The 26,149-nt window shown below is 39.7% G+C and overlaps 1 protein-coding gene across 1 annotated transcript; it reads left to right on the top strand.

The window, feature by feature from the left end:
• The first annotated feature begins 3,229 nt into the window (after positions 1-3,229).
• On the top strand, positions 3,230-24,325 carry LOC126812010 (cerebellar degeneration-related protein 2). Its single transcript, XM_050538114.2, has 4 exons — positions 3,230-3,451; positions 17,190-17,302; positions 18,547-18,695; positions 19,292-24,325. The coding sequence occupies exons 1-4, from the start codon at positions 3,388-3,390 to the stop codon at positions 20,457-20,459; spliced, it is 1,494 nt and encodes a 497-aa protein (XP_050394071.2). The 5' UTR covers positions 3,230-3,387; the 3' UTR covers positions 20,460-24,325.
• Positions 24,326-26,149: the final 1,824 nt, after the last annotated feature.

The following is a 26,149-nucleotide window of genomic DNA, read 5'->3' as shown; positions in this document are numbered from 1 at the left end:
GGCCTGGACAGATCATTACTCAAGTACTCATCATTTTGTAGGATTTTAAAGTCTGTCGCCGACGTTTAATCCAATTGTCTCTTCATACAATTGTGTATTACCCGTAAGCCGATTAGCTGGGAATGTTTACATTTTTCTCCTTAAAAATTCTTCAATATATGAAGTTCAATTGATAAAATAGGCCTGTGTAATCGTATGGGTAGGCCTACTATAATAAGTTAATCCTATAAGTAACCCGTCGATGTACCTCGTCTTCGTCCAGAATGTGATAAAACTACTTAATTTAAACATATGTTATTGCCTATTGGAGGCATTTCTTTAGGCCTGGAATGTTATATAAACTATTAATTAGGCATTTATTAACATAAAAAGACCTTAATCAACTCACAATGCCATCTTATTTGTTCGATTTTCACTGTATTTGAATCCGATCTGCTGCTCAACGCTCATTGATAAATTGAACAAACATTATGCAAGAGCTAAATCTGCCTATTGCAGATCTTTCTTTAGGCCCGAAATGTTATCTAAATTATTAATTAGACATTAATTTACTTATCCAGACCATAATCAACTCTCGATGTCAACGCTAGCCTGCGAAATTTATTGGATTATAATCCGATTTGCTGCTCAACTTTCATTCATGATTTAATAATGAAATGGATAATCGAGATTATGTTTTTTATCGTACCGACTTTAGTAATGAATACCGAGGCTAGGCCGAAATTCCAATCGCTTAATTTTCGGTCCATATATATAGTGGATCAATTTGACTGAAATTTTCAGCAAATTGCCTTTACATTATCTAGTTTTTAACTATTATAGTGAGAATTGCCAGCTCTTTATCTAATCTTCCATAATGTATCTTTACATGCAGAAATGGATAATCGAGGCTATTTTTTGTTATCGTACCGACTGTAGTAATGATGATCGAGGCTAGGCCTAAAATTCAATCGCTAATATCTCGGTTCAGTGTGGAGCAATTTGACTGAAATTTTCAGCATATTCCCTTTACATTATCTAGTGTTTAACTATTATAGTGAGAACTGTCATCTCTTTATCTAATCCTCCACAATTCCCTTTTAAATAAATTTGAACAAAGGGGTCGCAGTACAGGTAAGCTTAAACAAAATCCGAATCTACGTATTATAATTGAAATAATGAGGACATGTTTGGGATTCACGGTGGCTCAGTGAGTAAGACGTTGATGTTCGATCCCTGCGCTGGCCTAGAACGTTCAGCGTGGTTCCCCTTTGTCGGTGGTGTAGGACAGGGAACTGGGCAAGGGATAACGTATAGTCGTTCGGATGGTACGAAAACTCGAGGTCCCGTGTACACATTGGCGTGCACGTAAAATAACCCTTGATAGCTGTCCAGACAAAATTTCCCTCAGCGCATTGCATGGCGTATGTCCGTCTCCATTACATTTCTTTTTGTAGACATATTTGCCAGGGCAGCGGCGAGAAACAGAAACAATTATCTATATAGTTTTTCAAATTAAGGGGGGTTGGATAACTGAATGGTTAGCGTGCGCGTGCTGTATCATAAAGTCTGTCATTGAGTCGACTGGCGTGGTTTCGAATCCCCGGTTGTATGTGACAAGCAGTAGGGTCGCCTGTCCAACCTCGTGGGTTTTCTCCGGGTCCTCCGGTTTCCTCCTACTGCTAAAGACCCCTATGCGCAAGCGAATTATTGAAATAAAATTAAACCATATGTTAGTCCCGAAATGACCTAGTTTGTGTCGAGTGAACGTTAAACACCATTTCTCTCCCTCTCTCCCTCTTCAAATTAAGAAACTGTACTTCATTCCAGACGAATGGATTGAGATTTAAACATCAACATAATTCTTCGGGCATGTTGAGACTAATTGTTGTGTGTGTAACATGAGGGTTGGTTTTTGTCCGGGCAGCGGGTTTTCCACTACTCTTCTTCGAATTCCAACTGCCAGGTGTCTTTCACGTACACGTCAATGTGAATGTCTAGACATACTTTTCTTGAAAGCCCACAGACATTTCGTTCGGTTGGGACGAATAACCAAGGTCCCTTATATACATTGGTGTGCACGTAAAAGATCCCTAGGCAGTTGGAATTCCATATGAGAGCGGGCCGTAGCGCTGCTGCCCGGGTAAAATTGCTGTCATACCACACTTTATGGCGTCTGCTCGTCTTCATTAGCCCAGTCGATGCAGAACAGTCAGGACGTTAAACCCCATTTCATTTTAGGACTAACATATGGTTCAATTTTATTTCAATAATTCGCTTGCGCGTAGGGGTCTTTAGCAGTGGGTAGAAACCGGGGGACCCGGAGAAAACCCACGAAATTGGAATAAATTAGGTATTTTAGTCTCAATGGATCTTGTTAGCGTTATTGAATCACTATACTATCGTGAAAGATGAATCTCTAATAGGAATATCAGTCCAATTATGGTTAAATTATGTTCAGTACTAGAAGAATGCCCGGCTTCGCTCGGGAGTCATAACCCCGAACCCGGAAGTGGTAGACTAACGCCACCTGGCCTATGTTACTCCCCGGTCCGAGCTACCCCAAATTTCAGACTCGGGGCAGACCTAGTGTAGCCGCCAACCCCGAACAGACAGACAGACAGACAGACAAACGACAGTCACAAATATTAGTATAGATAGATAGAAGTGGAATTGACTGCTCGATATGCAACGAGCCTTTCGCCAATTTTTTTATCCGAGAAAATTTATTGATAGGCCTTTTAAAAATTTGACTGGATCCATGCCAGGATATTATCTAGCGTTGGTAGTTTGATTTTGTTTTCTTAATTAAATGTTAAATAATCAAACTAAGTGTATTTTAGCGATAAATGCCGCACCGGGGCTTTAATCTCTACGTGTAAATCTCCCCATGGTATTGAGTATTCTAGAATGTCTGTGAATACACTACATCGTGTACAACACTCGTTTCGGTAGATAATGGGCCCATAACCAAAGTGCATATCTGTGCAAATGAACGTAAATAAGAACTAACTTATTTCTGTCTTTTCTTATAGTTTTTTTTTCAGCAATATCAAAGTTAGGCTCCACCTACCATCTGTCAAGATGTTGTCACTGAGCTGAACATAATTGTCGACTCTACTTTTAAAATCTGTCAAACTGGTAAAGAAACAACAAATCAGGACAGGTTTAACTAATTGGGCTTTTGTTTTAAGGCGGGAATGAATCTGTCTGGCTCATCTAAAATTCGTCTGCTACGCTTTGAAGTATATCACGTGACTGCAATGTGACTGATATGTGAATCTCGGAAGTGTGTTTGCCACGTCAAAAGCTGTCAGTTTTTCCACGGCGAGTTTAGCTTGCAACCGGCCAGTATAGGAGTGTAATGCCCGCACGTGCATTGTGTTATGAGAACTGACAGGAGTAAATATGGAAGAGTGTGAAACTTACGAGACGGGAGACTTAGAAATAGAATCGGATTGGTATCAAAACGGTGAGTTCGCAGTTTACTCCATTCATTAACATTTTAAGTGGCGGTTCACGTCTGCATCTGAGAGAGCGTGTTCACGTTCAGAGAACGCGATAAACAGAACGTGCTCAGTAACAAACACACGTTTATTGTAAATAATGGCTTATCTCTAAACTAAATGACTGACCTAAATTCCTGTTTACAATCTACGCAGCCAGAAACTAACACAGTTTTGGACATTTATTTCGGTAATCGATAAGAACATTGACTGTGATACAAGGGGGCCTGTTCTCGATATTGTTGTTATTGATCAACAATATGGCATATTATTATATGCCATTTATTACATATTTATTGCATCGACCAGTCAATATTCTATTGTGGGTGTTGAATAAGAAGGAATGCGACGTATTTGATTATAGTTATTACGTCATATTTATCGGTCGTGGTTGCTTTATTGGCGTGTTTTCCCCCCTTGTGGCATGTACAGCTATTTCTCCACTCGTTCAGTTCTATAGACTTGAGATGAGTCATCCACACAGCCATATCAAACAACACTAGAAACCTTTCATGTATGGAATATTATGTTCCATTTAAAGTCCACAAGCAAGGAGACCACAAAACACACAACAAAAAGGAAACACAATTCAGCCATTTTAAGAATAATCTATGGTAATTCGTAATGTATGGTTAAAGTTTGCAATGTGGGGTAGGATAATTTTCAGCAAACACTTACTCTTAGATTTCCAACGGCCAAGGGATCTTTTACGTGCACACCAATATGTACGTGTTGAGAACCTCGGGATTATGTCCCAACCGAACGAACATGCAACCCTTTACTTGTGAACACCGCATGCAACAAACACAAGCCATAAGGTAAACTAACAAAACATAACACTGACATTGTAAGCCATCATAGTCCACATAGTAAATGCCCAATGCCTGGAGATCTGAACATCCAATACCAAATGAACACTATGAGAACAACACAACAAATTTCTATATGAAATGAAATGAAATAGCCCTACTCTTATATCGAATTGTAATAGGCCTACTCTTATATATCGAATTGTAATAGGCCTACTCTTATATCGAATTCCAACTGTCAAGGATTGGTTTACTTTCACCACACCACGGTGTACACTGGACCTGTTCTTTTTTGTATTGTCCGAACGACTAGACACTGTGTCCTTGTCAGCCCCCCCCCCCGACCTTCACCTGGGGGTTGGGTGACTAAATGGTTAACGCGTCCTCCAATTTCCTCGAGTGGACGTTAAATCTCTCTCTCTCTCTCTCTCTCTCTCTCTCTCTCTGCCCTGCACCATATTGTACTAAGCACGTAGGCAGACATTACAGGATAACTGGACAATGAAATGCAGACTGAATATACAACACAATTAGTTAGACAAAACAAAAACAAAGACATATATTTAACGAAAGTATCTGCAAGCTGACGTTTACATGTATTTTAAATAATAATAAACTTTTACATCCGTTTTTAAACACGTAAAAATAATTCCATTGAAATTTATAAAAAATGGAGTGGGTTTTTTTTTTCTTCATAAACGTGATTACTTATCCGCTAATTATTGCTTCAAGTCACAAACATAGTTTAATAACACAACACACTCACTATATTATATACACACGACGTATCCACAAAATGTCACACTGGTCGTTATCAAGCATACACAATTACGAAATGAAATGGGGTTTAACACCCTACTGTTCAGCTCCGAATGGGCTAATGAAGACAGGCATACACCCGGACAGCGGCCTATGGCCTACTCTTATATCGAATTCCAACTCTCAAGGGATCTTCGTCTGATCCTAATTCGTTTCATTTTATAGTTCAAAATTTTTCGTTTTACTTGTGTTTACTACACTAGGATCTGGAAGAGTTGTTATATTACCGGCGTTCGGGTTGAAGTGGGGGATTAGCCAATGAAACGGTCTGTTACGGCCAGTTCTTGGCGTGCGATGCATGGAACTGTGTGTAAACCAATAGAAACGTCAACGCTGATTGATTAATCAATGTCTGACATTATAGGGTCAAAAGCCGCTCGTACGACCCCTTACGCGACCTCCCAGTACAATCGGTAAAATCTTTAAGTAGTGTAGGCCATAGAACCGTGTTGTGTTATATTATGTTCAGTCGCTAAATGCCATCAAAGATTATAGTTTAAGTACCTAACGTCTTATTCTAAGGCTTGAATTATATTTGGTGGCTCGCCGAGTATGGATAATATTGAGTGAAGGGGGTGATGTGAGGTCTGTCTAGGGTGACATTTTAGAAAACTGCAACTTTGGTCTATTGCATTGAACACATTTTTTTTCTGCCGGGATATTAGAACGATACAGTCCAACTGTGTACAGTACAACACACTGTATACAATCAAAAACACCACCACAACATACAGTCAGAAAGAATGTTTGATGTACATGTATAGTGTAGTGTGTTTTTCGTATGATGGGCAAACTTCGAGAAAAAAAACCCTCTCAGTACGCCTCTGGTCATATAGGCTTCACTCTAAATGACTCATTTATAATATGTACCTGAAGTAATCTGACATTGATGTATAGGTAGATGTTGTAATTACTTAAATAGGTACATACATGTCAGATCGTATTATAGAGAGGTCTCCCTTATAGCACACTGCATGGCACTTGCCTGTGTTCATTAGCCTGGATGGGGGGCCACGGTGACTCAGTGTGTAAGACGTTGACTCGCTAACCTTGGGTCCCGTGTTGGACGAGAAGAGAAAGTTTTTCTGTATTTTCTGGCGTGGTTAAACGCCTAGTCGTTCGGATGGGACGAAAAACCGAGGATCTGTATACACATTGGCGTACACGTAAAAGAACCCTCGAAAGTTGTAATTCGATATAAACGTAGGCCGTTTATCCGCTGCCCGGGCAAGATTTCCCTCATAGCACAGTGCATGGCGTATGCCTGTCTTCATTGGCCCAGTCGGAGCAGAACAAGAGGATGTTAAAACCCATTTCATTTTCATTCGGCCACCCCTATTTTTGTTGATGATCCCCATACACTATTGTGATTCTGTAGATATACAATATGGCTACTAAGCAGTTTTCAGTCTATTTGTGGAAATCTCGTTCATGATTATGTTAAAAAAAAAATCGATATTTGCTGCTAGATAACAGGCCACTCTTTCAGCAAATCACCGTTAATAATACTTGTATTCATATCATATTTTCCATATCATAAGCTATTAAAAATTAACACGCCTAGTAATAAATCTCTCTCATATTAACCACTTCCGGTTCCCACTGTTCGGGATAGTGTTTGTGGTTATCACCAGAAAAGTATTGCATATTCGTTCTGACGGAACTGAAATTGATATGTTCATGTGCACGAATTTGAGGAATTGTGGGTGGAAGTGCCGTTTTCCGGACAAAGTTCTCTTCTCTCGCATTACACACGCGAGCATTGAAAATAGCCTAGGGATGTTAATCCGCACTCCAGTCCGTTAAATGGTTATTATTTCATATTAAGCTATATTTTATGGCGCAATTACGGCATGTTGTCAATAAAATCAATAACTTGCGCTAAGATTACACATTGCCACCTCGAAGCAACGTTATAATTATAAGGTATCACATTTTCCAAGTCATTAGGTATAATACATCACAAACACTACGTCACTTCTGCTAAACATAATTCATACATATTATGTTACGTCACGTTATTACCCCAGGGATGAATCTATTTGTTAAGGCCAGCTCACTTTTTGTCAAGGTCGCTGAGATGTAAATAAGGCCAGGGCACGTGATTGTTGGCGAGATTGTAGGTTAGGGGTTGAGGTAAGCATTTGGGGCTAGGTCCACGGTTAGGGCTAGGGTTGGGATTATCGCTGGTTCTGTTTACATCTCGTGATCTATGACGAAAAATTGAGCTGGTCTTATCATTTAGCACTAACCATTACCCCAGGCCAAACACTGTGCCACTTCCTTCACACGTTAAATTTAGATTACTTAACGTTATTGCCTCCAGGGTTTGTTTGCGATATCACACTCAGCGGAAGCGGACGTTTAGCCCCACGATCGGACGAACCTTCAGGGCAAACGTGTGACCTATATAATATTCAGTCCATTTAAATGAATGGATATCTGTTCGCTTGTTACGTCACGTGATCTATTAACATCAATGGCGGTTCAATTACACGAAACTCATCAATAATACATTCACTTACACGAATTATCGTCTCTGTAGGCAATATATCCGTATACTAGCCTATGGGTCAATTCGTTTACAATTAACCCATTTGAACAATTTACAAACGGGATGGGTAGCAGTTGGGAAATAGCAGAAATACTTGAAATACCAAGGTATCAAACGCGACATGTAATCACTGAATAAAGTCCATTAAAGATACATTATGTAAGCTTTAGATAAAGAGCTGGCCATTCTTGCTATAACAGCTTAAAAAAAGGTAATGTGAAATGAAAATATTGAAAATTTCACTCAAATTACTTCGATCTGAGCCAAGTTATCACTGTTAGTAGTTTTTACATAATGTGTGCATTGTGGTAACCAGGACAATGGTACATACGAGACTTAGCCTCGCTTTCCCATTTTTAAATGAAATTTTGAAATGGCGAACCGTTCTAATATAGTTAAAAAATCTCGAGTATCCGATGCCATCGAGGGTTAATTATGGTTTCTTAATAAATGTCAAATTAATAGTATATACATGTATAACATTTCAGGCCTAAAGAAAGACCTGCAATAGGCAGATTTAGCTCTTGCATAATGAATGTTTAAGTTTTATTGTTATTCAAATGAATTAGGCGTTGAAAGGGGTGTTGGTGGGGTGTCCAGTCTGGTACTCCTCAATTTTACAAGATTGACGGTTAGACGTAGGGATAGGCAATACAGACCGAAAAGTAAAACCCAAACTGCGACAGTAATCCAGTTGAGAAGACGAAAATAACACAACTGCCTTGGCAAAATGTAACTCCGTTATCAAAGCATTTGACAAGTTCCGATAATTCCAATATACATGTATATATATCAACAATAATATTATCCCAAGATGGGTTAACACGTGGCATGAAGTAAAATCCACTGTATTTTATAACTTTCTACGCCCTTCAGTATAAATCCAGACTGGGGAGGGGGGCGCCTCCCTCCTGCTCAGCTACATATTTATTTTTTGTAAAACAACACTTTTTATGAGATGATGTGATGGGATGGGCATTCAAAGCGCGAGGAATGCTTTGTATCAATGAAATTGAATCACAATGTGTCCACTCGACACAAACTAGGTCATTTCGGACTAACATGGTTTAATTTTATTTCAATAATTCGCTTCCGCGTAGGGATCTTTAGCAGTGGGAGGGAACCGGAGGATCCCCCCCCCCCTTACCTTCAGTTAACATACATTACCGATAGGAGGTAACGCATTATAAATGGTGTGTAATCGTTCGGATTGGACGAATAACCGAGGTCCTGTCTACACATTGGCGTACACGTAAAATATTCCTTGACGTTGGAATTCGATAAAAGAGTAGGCCGTAGCGCCGATGTCCAGGTAAAATTTCCCTCATTGTACACTGTATGGCGTATGACCGGTTTCATTAGTCCAGTCGGAGTGGAACAGTAGGACGTTAATCCCCATTTCATTTACGACGTAAATAGACGTATTGTCACTTTAAGCATGTGTTATTGTCGTTATATATGACTACATATCTACACATGTAAACAAAAAACAGCTGTTGTTACAAGACTAACATAGTTTAAACATCTGGCTAGATAAATATAACAACGTGAAAATCAATTTAAATTCTCCACGTGGTCTAAATAACAATAAATATACAGCTTAATGTCTGATATAACCCGGTGTATTCTATACTAATATTTGTGACTGTCGTTTATTTGTCTGTCTGTCTGTCTGTTCGGGGCACTCGGCAAACCTCGGCAGATTCCGGTACCCTACATCTATCTAGATGTAGGGTACTGGAATCTGCTGAGGTTTGCCGAGTGTGTTCGGGTTGACAGCTACAGTAGGGTTGTCCTGAGGCTGACCGATTCTTTCCCCAATGGGCAAAGGCGCCATTGGGTGCGCCGATGTTTTCCAGGGGAGGCAGCTGTCCCTCCCCCCTCCTGCAAGCAAGCTACGGGCCTGGGTTAGGTGGCGCTGGTCTACCGCTTCCGGGTTCGAAGTTACAGACATAACCCGGACAGCGCCGGGTTATCCGCTAGTTTTATCATATCCATTCTCATAGGTAGTCTCGGTTATATCATAGGTAGTCTCGACTGTCGCATAGGATGTAGCACTATAACGATTCACTAACTGGGGGATTCTAGATTCGATCCGGGTGTTGACCGAAATCGTTGCTCCTCGGGTTTTTCCAGTCCGGTTTCCTCTTGTCAGTGGCGAAGGACGGAGGGCTTGGTGTGGAACAGCGTCTAGCCGTTCGGATGGTACCAAAAAACCAAGGTTCCGCGTACACTTTGACGTGCACGTAAAATAAACCCTTGATAAAAGAACAACGATAAAATTATATTTAACCATAACATTTTTTTTATCTAGCATACACATAATCATGGATCTCTAAATTTGGATACAAAACAAGTTTTATTTCACAAGAAAAATATCTTGATGTTTGGAACAGAACACTAAAACCTCGCCAGTTGCAGATAACGATCGAATAATTCGTGCCATGAATTCATCTCATCAACATAATTATCTTTATTCTAGTATTTGGCTACTAGTACTATCCGCCATGTTGAATCAATATTACAGCTGATGGGTTGATGGGGAGGATAGGCTAAATCTTTCGGTTAAGGCCAGCTCAATTTTTTGTCAAGGTCCCTGAGAAGTAAATAAGGTTAGGGCACGTGATTGTTAGCGAGATTGTAGGTTAGAGTTAGGGTAAGCATTAGGGCTAGGGTTAGGTTTAAGAATTTTGGGGAGAGGTTAAGTCTCCACATAAGCACTGACCTAGGGTGATGAAAAATAAGCTCTAACCGGGGAGGATAGTGTATTTATTATTCATGTAATTTGTCAACGTGGTGTATATATGTATATCATCACAGTGGATCAAAATATACATGAAAATAATATGTATAATCATCCAACATCAATGCTGGGTTTATATATATACTCAGTCAGATAATGTCAGATCGTTCACGTTTATTTCAAAAAAAAAAAAAAAAAAAAAAAAAGGAAGCCGCGGTGACTCTATGAGTAAGTTGCTGACTTGCTAACTTAGAGATCTCGGGTTCACTCCTGGGTGTTGTCCCCTCTGTGGTGCAGGATGGTACGATAACCGGGATCCCGTATACATATTGCCGTGCACGTTAAACACCACTCGACAGTTGGAATTCGAATAAAGAGTAGGTCTTAGCCATAGTCCAGATGGCATATGCCTGTCTTCAGTAGCCCAATGGGTGCAAACCAGCAGGACGTTAAACCCCATTCCATATCAAAAGACACAATATACGAAGTAGTAGAAACTCTTGTTATTAAATACATCGGATGGGACGAAAAACCAAGCTCCCGTGTACACATTGACCTGCACGTAAAAAAAAAACCCTTGGCAGTTGGCATTTGATATAAGAGTAGGTCGCAGCGCCGCTGTCTGGGCAAAATGTCACCCATTACACACTGTATGGTCCTTCTTCATTAACCAAGTCGGAGCAGAACAGTAGGACGTTAAACCCCATTTCATTTTCCACGTCATTAAGGATATAATACTGTCGTCTTGAACTGTTCATTGCGCATCGTTTAGCGCCATTATCTGTGCAATATTTTAAAAACTAAACCTGTATAAATGTTTGTAGAATTGTATTTTATCATCTGGGAGGATCTTGAGATATGTAAAACATTTATCTTCTTGTCTTGTGGTTTTAACGTAAAACGGGCATTATTCTCATTACATATACGTATCAGTTGAGTTAGGAGTGTAGTAGACACACACGCGTATTCAGAATATGAGTTGCGTTATGTTTTTTGACCGGTTTTGTCAAGTAAACCGTAAAGTAAGTTTAGTCCAGTATCAAAATAGGTTATTATCAGACATATCAGAGAGAGAGATGGGGTTTAACGTCCACTCGACACAAACTAGGTCATTTCGGGACTAAAATATGGTTCAATTTTATTTCAATAATTCGCTTGCGTAGCTGGGTCTTTAGCAGTGGGAGGAAACCGGAGGACCCAGAATTGAAATGGGGTTTAACGTCCTATTTCTCTGCACCACGGTGTTTCGTTCCACATGAACGTCAGTCCCACAGACGCCATGTTGAGATGAGAAGCCGGGGCACGCTAGTCGAAAGGATGGCGCCCTACGAACACTTAAGACATCTGTTTTCATCCCACGAATCGCTGAATAGTTTAAAATATTTCAAAAAGCGTTTTGCTTAGAGGTTTCAATGTTTAGCCATTCACCAAACATAATAAACAAATATTTAAACTATTTGGCTCTTTTTTCAAACAAGTCGAAAATACCTATTTATTCTAGTCCGTTACCTGTAATTAGAAATAAATGCAAGTTGAAAGGTGAGAGAGAAAAAACTCCTTCGACAAACAAAGAACTAACTCCTTTGAAAATGGATCTCTGTCCTGAATGGTCGCCATGTTGAAAAATTAGTGTACTATTTTGTTAGTAGGATGTCAACCAGCTTCGCGTGTTTTCAGGCGCAGCTAATAGTGGAAAGACATCGTCAGTTTCGTATGATTAACTAGGTTAATCACGTGTCTATACCAAGTGTGATTTAGAACAAACATACCGTTAAATATTTTATCCCGTAAAGCCCTCTCTTTAAACAAACAACTCTTGTAAAATAGAAAATCTGTCAACATTGGTAGAAAATACTCGACCTCAATATGTGATAGTTTAAAGTGACAGTCCCTGTTGTCATGTGGTTTGGACATTAGCAATGCGCTGTCTTAAAGAAGGGTTCCAGAGTTCCTCCTGTGGATTGGATTTGTCACAGGCGTATCGCTAGAGCATACCTGGCTGTTACAATGATGGAAACCACGAGGAGTCGGCTCAATAACAGACTCTATGATCTAAAGCACACGGGTTAGACCATTTGGTCACCGAAAACACCAAAATGCAAAATAAAATGGGGTTTAACGTCATACTTTTTTGCTCCAACTGGGCTAATGAAGACTGGAATACGCCATGCAGTGCTCTATGTGGGAAATTTGACCCGGACAGCGGCACTATCGCTTACTTTTATATCGAATTCTAACTGTCAAGGGATCTTTTACGTGCACTCCAATGTGTACACGAGATCTCGGTTTTTCGTCCAATCCAAAAGAATAGACGCTGTTCCGTGTCAGGCCATCCAATGCCGAGAAATCCTGGGGAGCTTTCTCGCCCAACACCGGGATCGAACCCGTGACTTATTCCCAAGTATAAATTGTGAATATATATATATATATATATATATATATATATATATATATATATATATATATATATTATAACACCTGTTTAAGTCAACTACCTGTTATATTTCAACATATGGTCGTATACTTAATAATATATATTTCATTATTTAATAGTAATACCTGTATTCAGAGAAATAATATAATTATACACAGCTGTTAAAGTCATGTGTCTATTGTTACCTATAACAAATATTATATTATTTCCACATATGGTCCTATATAACATAATACTTCATTATTATCGTACTATATATTAGTATGACAATTTGATTAACTTAATTTATAAACATAATGGCCTTCTGTCATATTGCGCCTTTGATTAAAAAAGCAAGCATTAAAAGACCAACTATTACGAAAGCCCAGAAGGCTCATTCCAAATTCCAAATTCCAAATTCCAGATTCCAAATTCCAAATTCCAAATTCCAAATTTGCTGCTGTAGCAAAAAAAAAATGCCCGTCCTAGGATACCGAGTAGCAGAGTAGCTCACTGCAGAGGAACTTTGCCCTAAACTGTTCACATCTGCCGAAGCGAACCCGAACTGGAATATAGTTATTATACTCTAACTGATTGGGGGGGGGGGGGGGGTGGCCGAATGGTTAGCACGTGCGTGCTGTATCATACGGCCTGTCATTGAGTCAACTGGCGTGGTTTCAAATCCCCGGTTGTACGTGACAAGGAGTAGGGTGTAAAATTACCAGTTGTGTAAAATTACAATTTATATAAATTCTAATTTGTTTAATTGAGGGGGGGGGGCTGCCAATTTGCTATTTTATCGGTAAGACATGAATTTGGAATTTCGCATTTGGAATTTGGAATTTGGAACGAGCCTTCTGGGCTTTCGTAAACTATGGTTAAATTAAGAGCGGTGGATACGTTCCTTATTTCACAGCCGCCATTCGACTTATTGATACGGCCCTAATTGTACAGCCACCACAGTCGAGTTGGGGCGATAGCTACGAGCCGTCGGGGTGATAGATACGGTCCGAATTATACAGCCTCTTGTCAAGCTAGATTGATATAGATGCGCCTATAATTGCACAGCCGGCAGTCGAGTTAAGAGTGGTAAATTCGACCCTTATTGTACGATCCGCCAGGCGAGTGGTAGATACGACCCTTATTGTACAAGCAGCCAGGCGAGTGGTAGATACGACCCTTATTGTACAATCCACCAGGCGAGTGGTAGATACGACCCTTATTGTACGATCCACCAGGCGAGTGGTAGATTCGATCCTACAATGTCAGTCTAATGCGGTAGATACGACCCTCATTGTACAACAGTATTATTCGAGTGGTAGATAGGACCATTATTGTACGAGCCGCCAATCGAGTTGTAGATCCGAACCTCATTGTACAATAGTGTTAGTCGAGTGGAAGATACATCCTTAACTGTACGAGCCGCCAGTCGAGTTTGAGTGGGTGGCACGACCCTAGTTATACAGTCGCCAGTCGGGTGATAGATACCACCCTAATTGTACAGCCGCCAGTCGAGTTTGGAGTGATAGATACGACCCTAATGTACAGCCGCCAGTCGTGTTGCAGTGATAGATATGCGGCCCTAATTGTACAGTCGCAAGTCGAGTTTGGTATAACCCTTATTTGCACAGCCAGCGGGGTTGAATGGTTAGCACGTGAGCGCTGTATCATAAAGTCTGTCATTGAGTCAACTGGCGTGGTTTCGATTTCCCAGTTGTACGTGACAAGGAGTAGGGTCGCCTGTCCAACCTCGTGGGTTTTCTCCGGGTCCCCTGATTTCCCCACTTCTAAAAACCCCTACGCGCAAGCGAATTATTGAAATATATGGAACCATATGTTAATCCCTAAATAACCTAGTTTGTGTCGAGTGGACGTTAGACCCCATTTCTTTCTCTATTTGCACAGCCGCTAGTAGAGTTGTGGTGATAGATACGACTCTAATTGTACAGCCACAAGTCGAGTTAAGTGTGACTAAAAGTTAGTGTGTATTTTTAGTGTTATAGTTTGTTTAGCCTAGCAACTACAGAAGGTGTTACAAATACCTGACGATAAGAAGTGTGTTTGAAGTTAGACCTCGAATAATCCGTCCACTTCCTCACAGAGCGCTCTCTTAATCTTTTGCTAATCTGATAATATTAAATCCACAAACTTTAATAAAACACCCAGTAATAGTGATATGCATACCGTGGGCTTTAGGTCGTAAGGTCTGTCATTGAGCCAAGTTTCGTTGTTTTAAACAAATTTGTGTATGTGACTTGGAGTAGGGTCGCCAGCGTTACTTCGTAGCTTTTCTACGGACAGCGGCACTACGGCCTACTCTTATATCGAGTCCAACTGTTAAGGGATCTTTTACGTGTACACGGGAACTCGGTTTTTCGTTCCATCCGAACGACTAGACAGCTGTCCTTGTCAGGCCCTCTGTCCTGCATGACTGACAAGGGGGAGCCACGCCGGAAAATCTGGACGAACTTATTCGGCCAATGCAGGGATCGAACATCGGACCTACAGGCTAACGAGCCAGCGTCTTACCAACTTACCCCCCCCCCCCTTTCCCAAACTGAACAAACCAACCCAACAATAAGGGAAGCAATATTATCATGATGTTATCAGTGGAACTCTATAGATAAATATAGAATATGTATTAAAATCACGAATTGTTGCATCAATTATTTATGACCTATAGACGCCTATAATAAATAATTATCAATATGACTGGACATTGTTTAGATAAGATGTCACAGTTTCTCCCATAAGGTCAACAACATTACAAGTATATGTAACACTCAGATAAAATCGGTCCACTTCTTTTGTCAAACATTCAAAGAAATGAGGAGGATTGGATGGCTGAATGGTTAGCGTGCGCGCGCTGTATCATAAAGTCTGTCACTGAGTCGACTGACGTGGTTTCGAATCCCCGGTTGTACGTGACAAGGAGTAGATTCGCCTGTCCAACCTCGTGGGTTTTCTCCGGGTCCTCCGGTTTCCTCCCACTGCTAAAGAACCCTACGGGCAAGCGAATTATTGAAATAAAATTAAACCATATGTTAGTCCCGAAATGACCTAGTTTGTGTCGAGTGGACGTTAAACCCCATTTCTCTCTCTCTTTCAAAGAAATGAAATGAAATGGGGTTTAACGTCCTACTTTTCTGCCCCGACTGAGTAAAAAAGGACGGTTACATGTCAAGTAGTGAGTTTTAAGGGAAATTTGACCCAGACAGTGGCGTTTCCGCCTACTTTTGGCCAGAAATAAGTCGACATTGATCGCAAAGACATGGATGTCAACTATTTGTTATATTCATGAACCGTTAGACTCTAAAGTTGAAAGAAATCAATCAACTTACAGTAAAAGCGCCGTATCCAGACGCCAGATAGCCAACGTTAGAAAAGAAACAACAACGGTATGAAACTGTCGATTACAAGCAATATTTCCTCTACAAATGTTTTAAAAGGATATAACATTTCTCAGCGAACGGTAACCAAATTCATATCCTCTGTAACATGGTAAAGATGTTAGTCAGGGCAACTTAACCTTAGCTTTCTATATCTGGGAAATAACACATCATCAATGTATAAATAACCTGTCGTATTTACGGTAAACACGAGTTTTAGATACAAAATGAAATAGAAATGATGGGGTTTTAACGTCCAACCTTTTCTGCACCAACCGGATAGAAAAAGATGGGTATACTCTTCATGTAATTCCAAATACAAAAATGTTCTTTAACGCCCATTTCTCTTACAGAACACTGAAAGGTACATTGTACACGTTGGCATACATGTAAAAGAACCCTTAACAGTTGGGATTCAATTGTCCGGGCAAAATGTCCCCCATAGTACACTCAGCGTCGGATAAACCACGGGGCACATGGGGCCCAGGCCCCAAGACCTGCCACATCAGCGAGCCCCACAAATAGTTTCAGTTGCGCAAAAAAAGCAATGTGAGCATTGGCGGACCGCGGACTTATTTGCTAATGGCAGTGATTGGGTCCTCAAAGGCCCTCCGTTGGATTTTTTAAGTCCTTGACTATGTCCTAACGTTACGGTCATCGGGGACATGACTCACCGTATCTAGGTCTCCCCGTTATTTATCACTGACGGGACTTCAAAAAGATTGATGTAGTCTGTATTTACGTTCATATATGTGGAATAATGCTGCCTAAGTTCTGGGCACTTGTGTTAGGTTGACAACCCGACATCATCAAGGCCCCAGGGCCCCGGCCATGGTTAATCCGGCGCAGAGTACACTGCATGGCGCATGTCCGTCTTTATTAACCTGGTTGATGTAGAAGGATGTTAAAACCCCATTTCATTTTAGTCTATGTTGAAGACAATTCCAGTATTGATATATCTGTCTGTATTTTTTCAGATTTAAAATTAGCAGCTGAATTGGGTAAAGCTCTACTGGGTAGAAATCGTGAATTAGAAGGAAGTGTGACGTCATTAACACAGATAAACAATGATCAGGCCCAGGAATTACAGGTATATAATAGTCTATATTTTTTGGTCCGAACGTCCATAGGGGGTTGGATGGCTGAATGGTCAGCGTGCACGCGGTGTATCATAAAGTCTGTCATTGATTCGACTGGCGTGGTTTCGAATCCCCGGTTGTACGTGACAAGGAGTAGGGTCGCCTGTCCAACCTCGTGGGTTTTCTCCGGGTCCTCCGGTTTCCTCCCACTGCTAAAGACCCCTATGCGCAAGCGAATTATTGAAATAAAATTAAAAACCATATTTTCCGTCGCCCCCCGCCCCCTTCCTTACCATTGAAGAACGGAGGTCTTGGCAAGCCCGTACAGTGTCGAGTCGTTCGGATTTGCCGAGCAACCTATGTCACGTATACACATTGGCATGTAGGGGAAAGAACTCGTTGACAGTGTGAATTCGAAAAAGAGGAGGTCACATCGCCGCTGTCCGGGAAAAATTACACTCATAGCACAGCATATGTTTGTCTTCATTAGCACAGTCGGTGAAAAACCGTAGGACGTTAAACTTTATTTCACTTCATGGGTCAGAAGGTCAATCCATAGCAGGTAGGTTCATTAGCTCCATCGTCCAATAATCCATCGACCCAATGACCTTATGGTCTATTAGCTTGAGGTCAGCGAAACAGACAAAGAAAACGTGCCTAGTTCTTCGAGTGGGGCAGCCTACACTTAAAAGAACACTTGACGGTTACAGTCCGGTCGGGCTGTTTAAGGGAACGGCCTAACGTAAAGGAACCCTTGACGATTACAGCGCGATTGTTGCTCTAAGTCGGACTTTAAATCTCATTTCTCGCCTGTCCAAACTCATTGGGTTTTTTCGGGTCCTCCGGTTTCCTCCCACTGCTGAAGACCCCAACGCGGAAGCTAATTATTAAAATAAAATTGAACCATGTGTTAGTCCCGAAATTACCTAGTTTGTGTCGAGTGTACGTCAAACCCCATTTCTCTCTCTCTTTTACATCTCATTTCATTTGACGATTAAAAATCTAAGTAAATTAGGCGAAAATGCCACCGCCCAGACAAAATTCACTATCATCGAATTGCACTCGTAACCAAAGAATAAAAAAATACCAAAATATTATGACACATCCCCCATTCAGACATACACAATGTATAGAACAATTTGTTTTAGATTGTTATACGCTCACATTGGTAATGTGCGACAACGCTTGATTTAGCTTATGTGGGCGTATGTTTCGTTGCCTGGCAACCTATCGGTGTTTTTTTTAATATCTTCAGCATCTACGGAACCAGGTGGAGTCGTTACGTAGTACGAGTGAGTCGAGGAATAAGTTAAATGAGGATCTGGATAGATTGAATCAGGAACTGGAGAAAACCAATCAAAGATTGATGTTAGATATAAAAGCCGATAAACAAACAATTAACAGGTAAATAGGGGACATTGATTGTAGGCCCTACATGAGAGGGGTTTTATAAAGTATAAAGGATAAGTATTTTGTGTTTGGTGGCAGTTAGACCCTACCCCTCCTCCCGTATCCCTAGGGAGCCGCGATGGCCCAGTGAGTAAGAAGTTGGCTCGCTAACCTGAAGGACCCTTGTTCCCGATTTCCAGGAGTGGTTACCCCTTGTCAGATGGGACGAAAACGAACCTTGACAGCTAGAATTCGAAATAAGAATAGGCCTTAGTGCCTCTGTCCGGGAAATATTTGCCTCATAGCACACTGTATGGCGTATGCCTGTCTTTGCTTCTCTCGGCGGTGGGGTGAGGTGGCCGAATGATTAGCGCGTGCGCGTTGTATCGTAAGTTCTGTCATTGAGTCAACTGGCGTAGTTTCGATTCCCCCGCTGTACCGGACAAGGAGTAGGGTAGCTTGTCCAACCTCTTGGGTTTTCTCCGAGTGCTCCGGATTACTCCCACCGCTAAAGACCTCTAAGCGCAACCCCATTTCTCTCTCTCTCTCTTTATTTCTCTAATCCCTATCTTGAAATGTGAATATTGTTACCACGTCATGTTCTATTTCAGGTTGAGTCTGACCGTAGAATCACTGGATCAAAAAGTGGAAGATTTACAACATAAAATCGAGGATCTAAAAGCGAAGGAAGTGGCCGTACAAAAACAGGACAAACGACGAGCTACAAGTCTCGCGAGTCTCAATGATACGAACGATAAACCGAACAATTATTATATAGAAAATTTACGATGGACTTATAACGACCAGTTTAAAAACCTTCCGCTTAATCCGTATGAAAAGGAGATCAAAAGGCTACAAGATCAAGTGCACAAGTTGAAGACCAATCAAATGATAGAACGTCGTCAAACGGAAGATTTGGAAGTAGAGCTCGCGCTGGCCATGCACGAAAATCAAACATTAGAAGACAAAGTCCGATCTCTTGAAGACAAGCTCGAGAAATTGAACACGGATATTCAGGAGGAGAACCTGCGACAGGAGATCAAAAAAGCTCTGGGACCAGATAAAATTTCCTGTCGATTCTGTGAACGCCCAGATGATACTGAAATATTGGATGACTTGGAACACGATGATCTCAAACTCCGTAGTGCAGGGAAAGCGGTAAAGTTAGAAAGTGGCGGTAGTCTGTATGGCAGTATGGAATCTGTGAACGTGGTTGCGTCAGACGCTGAAGAAATCGTTACCAAGGATACGGATGAGGATGCCAGTCTGTCTATTCTGAATGAACTTGAAACCCAGTATAAGACATTATTCTCTAAATACGAGGATGTGATTCAGGGTCGTGCTAAACGGTTGTCGGGAGAATTTGACGCGGTGGAAGAAAAATGTAGAAAGTTGTCGTCTGTTTCCCACAAGGAGGTTCAAACCCTGATAAATCTGACGTTGAACAAAGATTATGGTCAGGAACCAGGTCAACCACCCCCGTATAAGGCAATATTTAAAGATTTATTTGCTACTTTGAAGAAGTCGAGAATAGATGAGAGCCAGGAGACCCAACAGAAAACGCCATCTTCTACCCCAGTTAATGATGAAAACAAAGCGTTTGTTCCCGGGACGAACGGCGCTGCTACCTCGTCAAAACCAAAAAAGGTTGTCATGGTAACGACCTCGACCTCGACCTCAACCATGACCTCTTCAGGGGTTAAATTACGTGCCAAACCTGCAACGGATGTAAATCGAGTCGCAAAAGCAAAAAGTGTAGGAAGTGTTACTAAGAAATAAAAACGATGGTTTTAAAATAAGAAGGTATGCAGATAGTTGAACCCTAAGAAAACAAAAAAGTGGCTTTTAAAATAGGCTGAACCCCTATTCACAAAGGTTATAAAAGTTCAGTGGGAGAGTCCATTTCCAGGTTGGTTTTGGAGGTCGGTAAGTCTTACACATCGTAAGGGTTAGGGGTAATGTTGAATGTTGTCAAGGTAACACGAAATTTAATACTAAACCGAAATTACCGATTGGTGAATTTTCCGTCTGGAAATGAACTCGACCAACGGTCTTATCAGCACGATCTGTAGAAAGAGTCTGACGTATTGCCATGGTCGCCATTTTCTTACCCGGTTATTAAGCTTTGATAGATCAAAATTAGAACAAATTAAATATAGAATAAACAGCGCCAGTAAAATTTAACAGAATAATAGTTATGCGTAAGATATAGTAAATACAGAGACGGGAATTCTGTAAGAATCTACAAGTTTAACAGATCAAATAGGTGTCGGTGAAAAAAGAAGATCTAGTGGTCCAGAGGTGGGAACTGTTTAGGAATCTGGCATTGCGTATTACCAAAATTAGACAAAAAATGGCTGACCACAATTGCGACAATAGTTGTCCAGACTCTATCTATATATGGTAGGCCACGGGAGCGCATGCGTGATTTGTGTAACCATGGTACACTCTCTACCCGGTATATGAAAACATGGCTTCTTCTAGGGATAGTTTTAATAGCACAGGGAATGTAGAACTTGAATTTTTTTAAGAACTAAAAACAAGGATTACCTAGACTAAACAAACCATACCTAGCTATTTATTACATCATAAATGTCCATTCCAGTATTTTATAAGACTGTTTCTATCATTACTTTAAACGGAATATGATTCTGTCGTTATCTTCACGTGAGGGGCGCTCATTTTTCTCCACGTGAGTTTATCAGTTCTGCTAATGACAGAGGTCATCACTTTTCCACTCGTCAGAGTTGATCATTTTTTGCCAGATGGAGGATAGAACACTTTTTTTCCACACCAGGGTAATTCCTTACCAAATTGAGGCACAAAACATTTATTGCTATTTATATTTTACCTGATGATATTAACATTGAAATTGGCGGTCGCCATAATGTAAACAGTGCCGCCACATAGCCTACTTAACTACAAAATAAAAACCATAGTAGTGGTTGCGCTTGTCCCATTTTGTGGACTCTGATTTTTATCTTGTAGGCCTATTTAATGTCTTGGACTGTCAAAAATTATTTGGGTTGCTGCTATGCTAAAAGATCCGTATAGACTGGATAGCCTATTGTAATAATGTTTGCCTTCTTCCTACGTCACCCCCTTTATCGTGACGCAAGAACATGCCTGACGTCATTTAGATTCGGTTATCCAGTCTGTATTATGACAAAACTTTTTGTATCCCCAATCTAAGCGTTATTCACAAAAACTTCAAAGATTTTAAGGTTTCACTGGCTAAGATTTTAACTGCCAGCCACCGATAACTGAATTATTAAACGTTTTCGTGAATTTGGCTCCATTGGATATCATTGAACTAGTTATTTTGGATTAAACGTTAAGAATGTTTGAGGGTGACGTATAACTGTGTATATAAAATGATTATTATATTTATTATATTGTATATAACTAATCCGAGGTGTGTAAATATTATTCTATAATTATATTATAGGCTATATAGCTTTAAATTGTGATAACAGTTGGAGATACAACTAGTGAATTGCTTTGTATATACATGTATATTGTATTGGGGAAATTACATTAAAAACTTTGTTGTGCAAATTACATTTAAAATTGTATTGATCAAATTATATTTAAACATTTATTGTACATTCACAAAACGGATGCTAATACTTTCTGTACAACTTTGCATGAACTGTCTGTACCAACTTAATTACTAGTATCCCAGCACATACGTCATCATACTGACATCCCCGCACCTACGTCATCATGTTGGTATCCTCACACATGCGTCACCATATTGGTATCCTCGCACATGCGTCACCATATTGGTATCCCCGCACATACGTCACCATAACATGCGTTAATCTCTAAATGCCTGACGTAGTGCACATGTAGATCTCCTATAGAGAAGATTAAGTTTTGCAACTGGAAGCTGTGCTTCATTTTATTGACTGAAACGTGGCTTCAATTGAACGCCCAGATTTAGCTTTCATTGTGCATGCAATTTTTGGAGGGTTCGATTTACATTAACGCCACCTCTATTTAACAACACGAATCTTCATTTTCATTTTCTAATTTGAATCGGGACCCCCTAAGAATATTAGGGACCCAGTGTGCACCTTACAAGACGACGACCTTGAATTCGGCTGCCCTATCAAAATTTATCAACCATTATGTTGGTCTACACAATGGCACCGAGTACGTGTATGAATAAATCACACATTTCAAAAGTTTTAGAAATAATTAAAGACTTGCTTGAATGAAATTGTAAATTTAGTTTAATTAGTTTTATTCTGCGCATGACTTGAAGTTAGTTTATATGATAATAGACTTATATTCCGTTATTCGCTGGTCACCAATGTCATATAGCAGAACAGATTGTCTGCGCCAGCTTGTTTACAAATTGAAATTCTGCTCGAGCTGTTTAAATACAAAGTGAGCTGGTTGTTTATTTAAGACATTTTATCAATATTTATTGTCCATCCATGTTGTGAGATGTTTTCTTTTTTTACTTTCCATCTATATTGTATCAAATCAATGACTCGACTAATTTAGTAATTAACGCTTGTGATTTTAGGTATCGACTAATTAACGCTTGTAATCCCCACCTTCCATGTACAGGTTCATCCTCCCTGGGTAAACCATAAAAGCCAGTTAGGCCCTGGTTTCTCTTTGTAGAACCTTGTGAACGCTATGACAAAAGTTATCATCCGGTGTTTGTATGAAATTTATATGCATTATTTAGGTCGAAGAAACCTATTGAATTTCCCTAACCTATACAGTTAAATGAAAGTGATATGGATCAGTGTCTTGTAAATGCTCCCATTACCTAGAAATGAATAAATATGAAATAATTCTTGTCGACTGCTTGGACGATTTAGCTGCTGTGCCTGGCAACCTATCTGTGTTTTTTATTTGAAATCAAAATATGCATTTATGACATCCTAAAGGTCTTCCGTTATTTTCTATGCGAACAAATAAACTTTAAAAAAAAGGCTTTTGGTTGAGATACCGAAATCAAACAATCGGGTTTAACGTCTTACTTTTCTGCACCAACCGGGCTAATGAACACCGGCATGCGCCATACAGTGTGCTATGAGGGGAATATTGCCCGGACAGCGGCACTACGGCTTAGTCTTATTTCAAATTCTAACTGTCAATGGTTCTTTTACGTCATCTTGCTATCTGATCTATATTTCAAATTGACAAATAGGGTCATGACTTACCTTGTAAGTAGTATTTTCCTGCCTGGGTCCGTTGGTGTCTCTAAATCAAAGTATTGAAGTAAAGATGTACCCTATCTTAATCCCGAAATGGCCAGTCTTTCTTATTTTTGGTGCATCTCCGCGAATACTTTCGTGATGGAAGTGTGGAAGCAAACATGGCCAGTTTATGTTGAGCAGACGTTAAACCCCATCTATCTTTCGATTGTTGGCGCATCTCAGTCAATACTTTAGTTAGGGAGTATATTATTATTTATTAAAAATGGAGCGATATAAACTTTGGGCGATTAAAATTGTTTGAATTATAATTTAATGTGTTTTTGTGCCTATATCTAATCTGTATGTTGAACCTTGTGAACGCCCTGTATCTATATGTTTGTTTATTTGTGATCACGTGATATTGTTATATTTTATTGTGTACTATAACTTCTACACTTATAATTAATAAACTTATTAAAACAATATCCTGTTGACATTTCTGTGAATTAAAGGGACATTATAAAAGATTAGATAAAGAGCTGACAGTTAATAGTTTAAGAAGAGATAATGTAAAGGGAGTATGATGAAAATTTCAGTCAAATTACTTCACTCTCAGCCGCGAAATTCTCATTTCATTAACACTGTAGCCTCGATTGTCACGATAATAAACAAAGTCTCGTTTATCCATTTTAACGGTCAATCATCAACCGCCGTTGAACAGTAGATCGGATTTAAATCTGTTAAAAATCAGACCCATCAGATGACCTAGAGAATTGATTATGGTCTTGCCATGTTAATAAATGTCTAAAGAATAGTTTATATAACATTTAAGACCTAAAGAAAGACCTGCAATAGGCAGATTTAGCCTTTGCATAATGCCTATTGAAGTGGGTCATGGTGATACAGCGAATAAGGCGCTGGCTCACTAACAAGGAATATGCTATGGGGGATATTTTGCGCGGACAATGGTGCTACACTTATTTCGAATTCAACGGTCAATGATTCTTTTACGTGCACACTGAACAACTCCAAAGCGGTTTTAGGTGGTACAGATCTCAGCTAATCTAGCCTAGATTTGGTCTAAATATTAGATAACTCTTGTCAGGGATACTCCACCACTGCAAATGTCTGGCAATTATATAGCTCTGTCAGGGGTACCCCACCACTAGAAATGTCTGTCAGCGTGTTTTTGTAATACCTGAAGATGTACGGTACACTTTTGAGCTAATCTAGCCTAGTTGGGGATCATGGCATTTAGGGCGTGGAATACCACACCCACCACCAGAAACCCGACAAACTTACATTCTGATGATACCAGATATACATACATTGATACCATATAGGAGAAAATTGGTACACTTTTCAGCTAGGTTGAAACATTTTGGTGACATAAGTTCCCCCTAAATTGTGGAATGATTTACCTCTGAAAATCCGAAACGGTGAAACTTTGACTACTTTCAAATCACAACTGAAGACTCACTTATATCGGGAATGCTATGAGAATTAGACTTTCTGTTCACTGTATATATATATAACTATTGTTTCATTCCCTTTGACTATGCTTTTGGATGGTTTTGGCACTCTACGAATGTACATTATTTTTTTTTATTTCCAGGAGCCCCGGCCTAAACTTGAAAAAAAATCACCATATTAAAGATTTCTTTCATATCATTTATTAATTAACAAAAATATTAACACCTTCTTTTTCAAGAAAAATCATTTTCTGTACAAATAAAAAAAAATATGTAGCTTTCTGAACATCCTGGGTATGCCCAGTGGAGTAGAACGGAACAAGGCCACTGGGGATATCGTGGATGCTTTCTGAATAACAAATGCCATGGTTGACAGATTCAATCTGCTTGAATTACATTTTTGGGTGAGTAGGTCCGGCAAGAAGTCGTTTTAATTTTAGTAAATATGAGTTGTGCCCGGTTGGTTAATTATTCAGTGTCTAAAACATTTTACGACTAGTTTTGTCTAATTGCATATTACATGATCATTCCATATTATAATGAATGATCATTCCATATTATAATACATTATCATTTCATATTATAATACATTATCATTACATATTATAATACATTATCATTCCATATTATAATACATTATCATTTCATATTATAATACATTATCATTCCATATTATAATACATTGTCATTCCATATTATAATACATTATCATTCCATATTATAATACATTATCATTCCATATTATAATACATTATTATAATATAATGTTAATTATTCAGTGTCTAATACAATTTACGGCTGGTTTCATCTAATTGCATATTACATTATCATTCCT

The sequence above is a fragment of the Patella vulgata genome, chromosome 2 (assembly GCF_932274485.2).
Source record: "Patella vulgata chromosome 2, xgPatVulg1.2, whole genome shotgun sequence".
NCBI lineage: Eukaryota > Metazoa > Mollusca > Gastropoda > Patellidae > Patella > Patella vulgata.
Note: the sequence above shows the minus strand (reverse complement) of the source record. Positions and strands in the feature narration are given on the sequence as shown.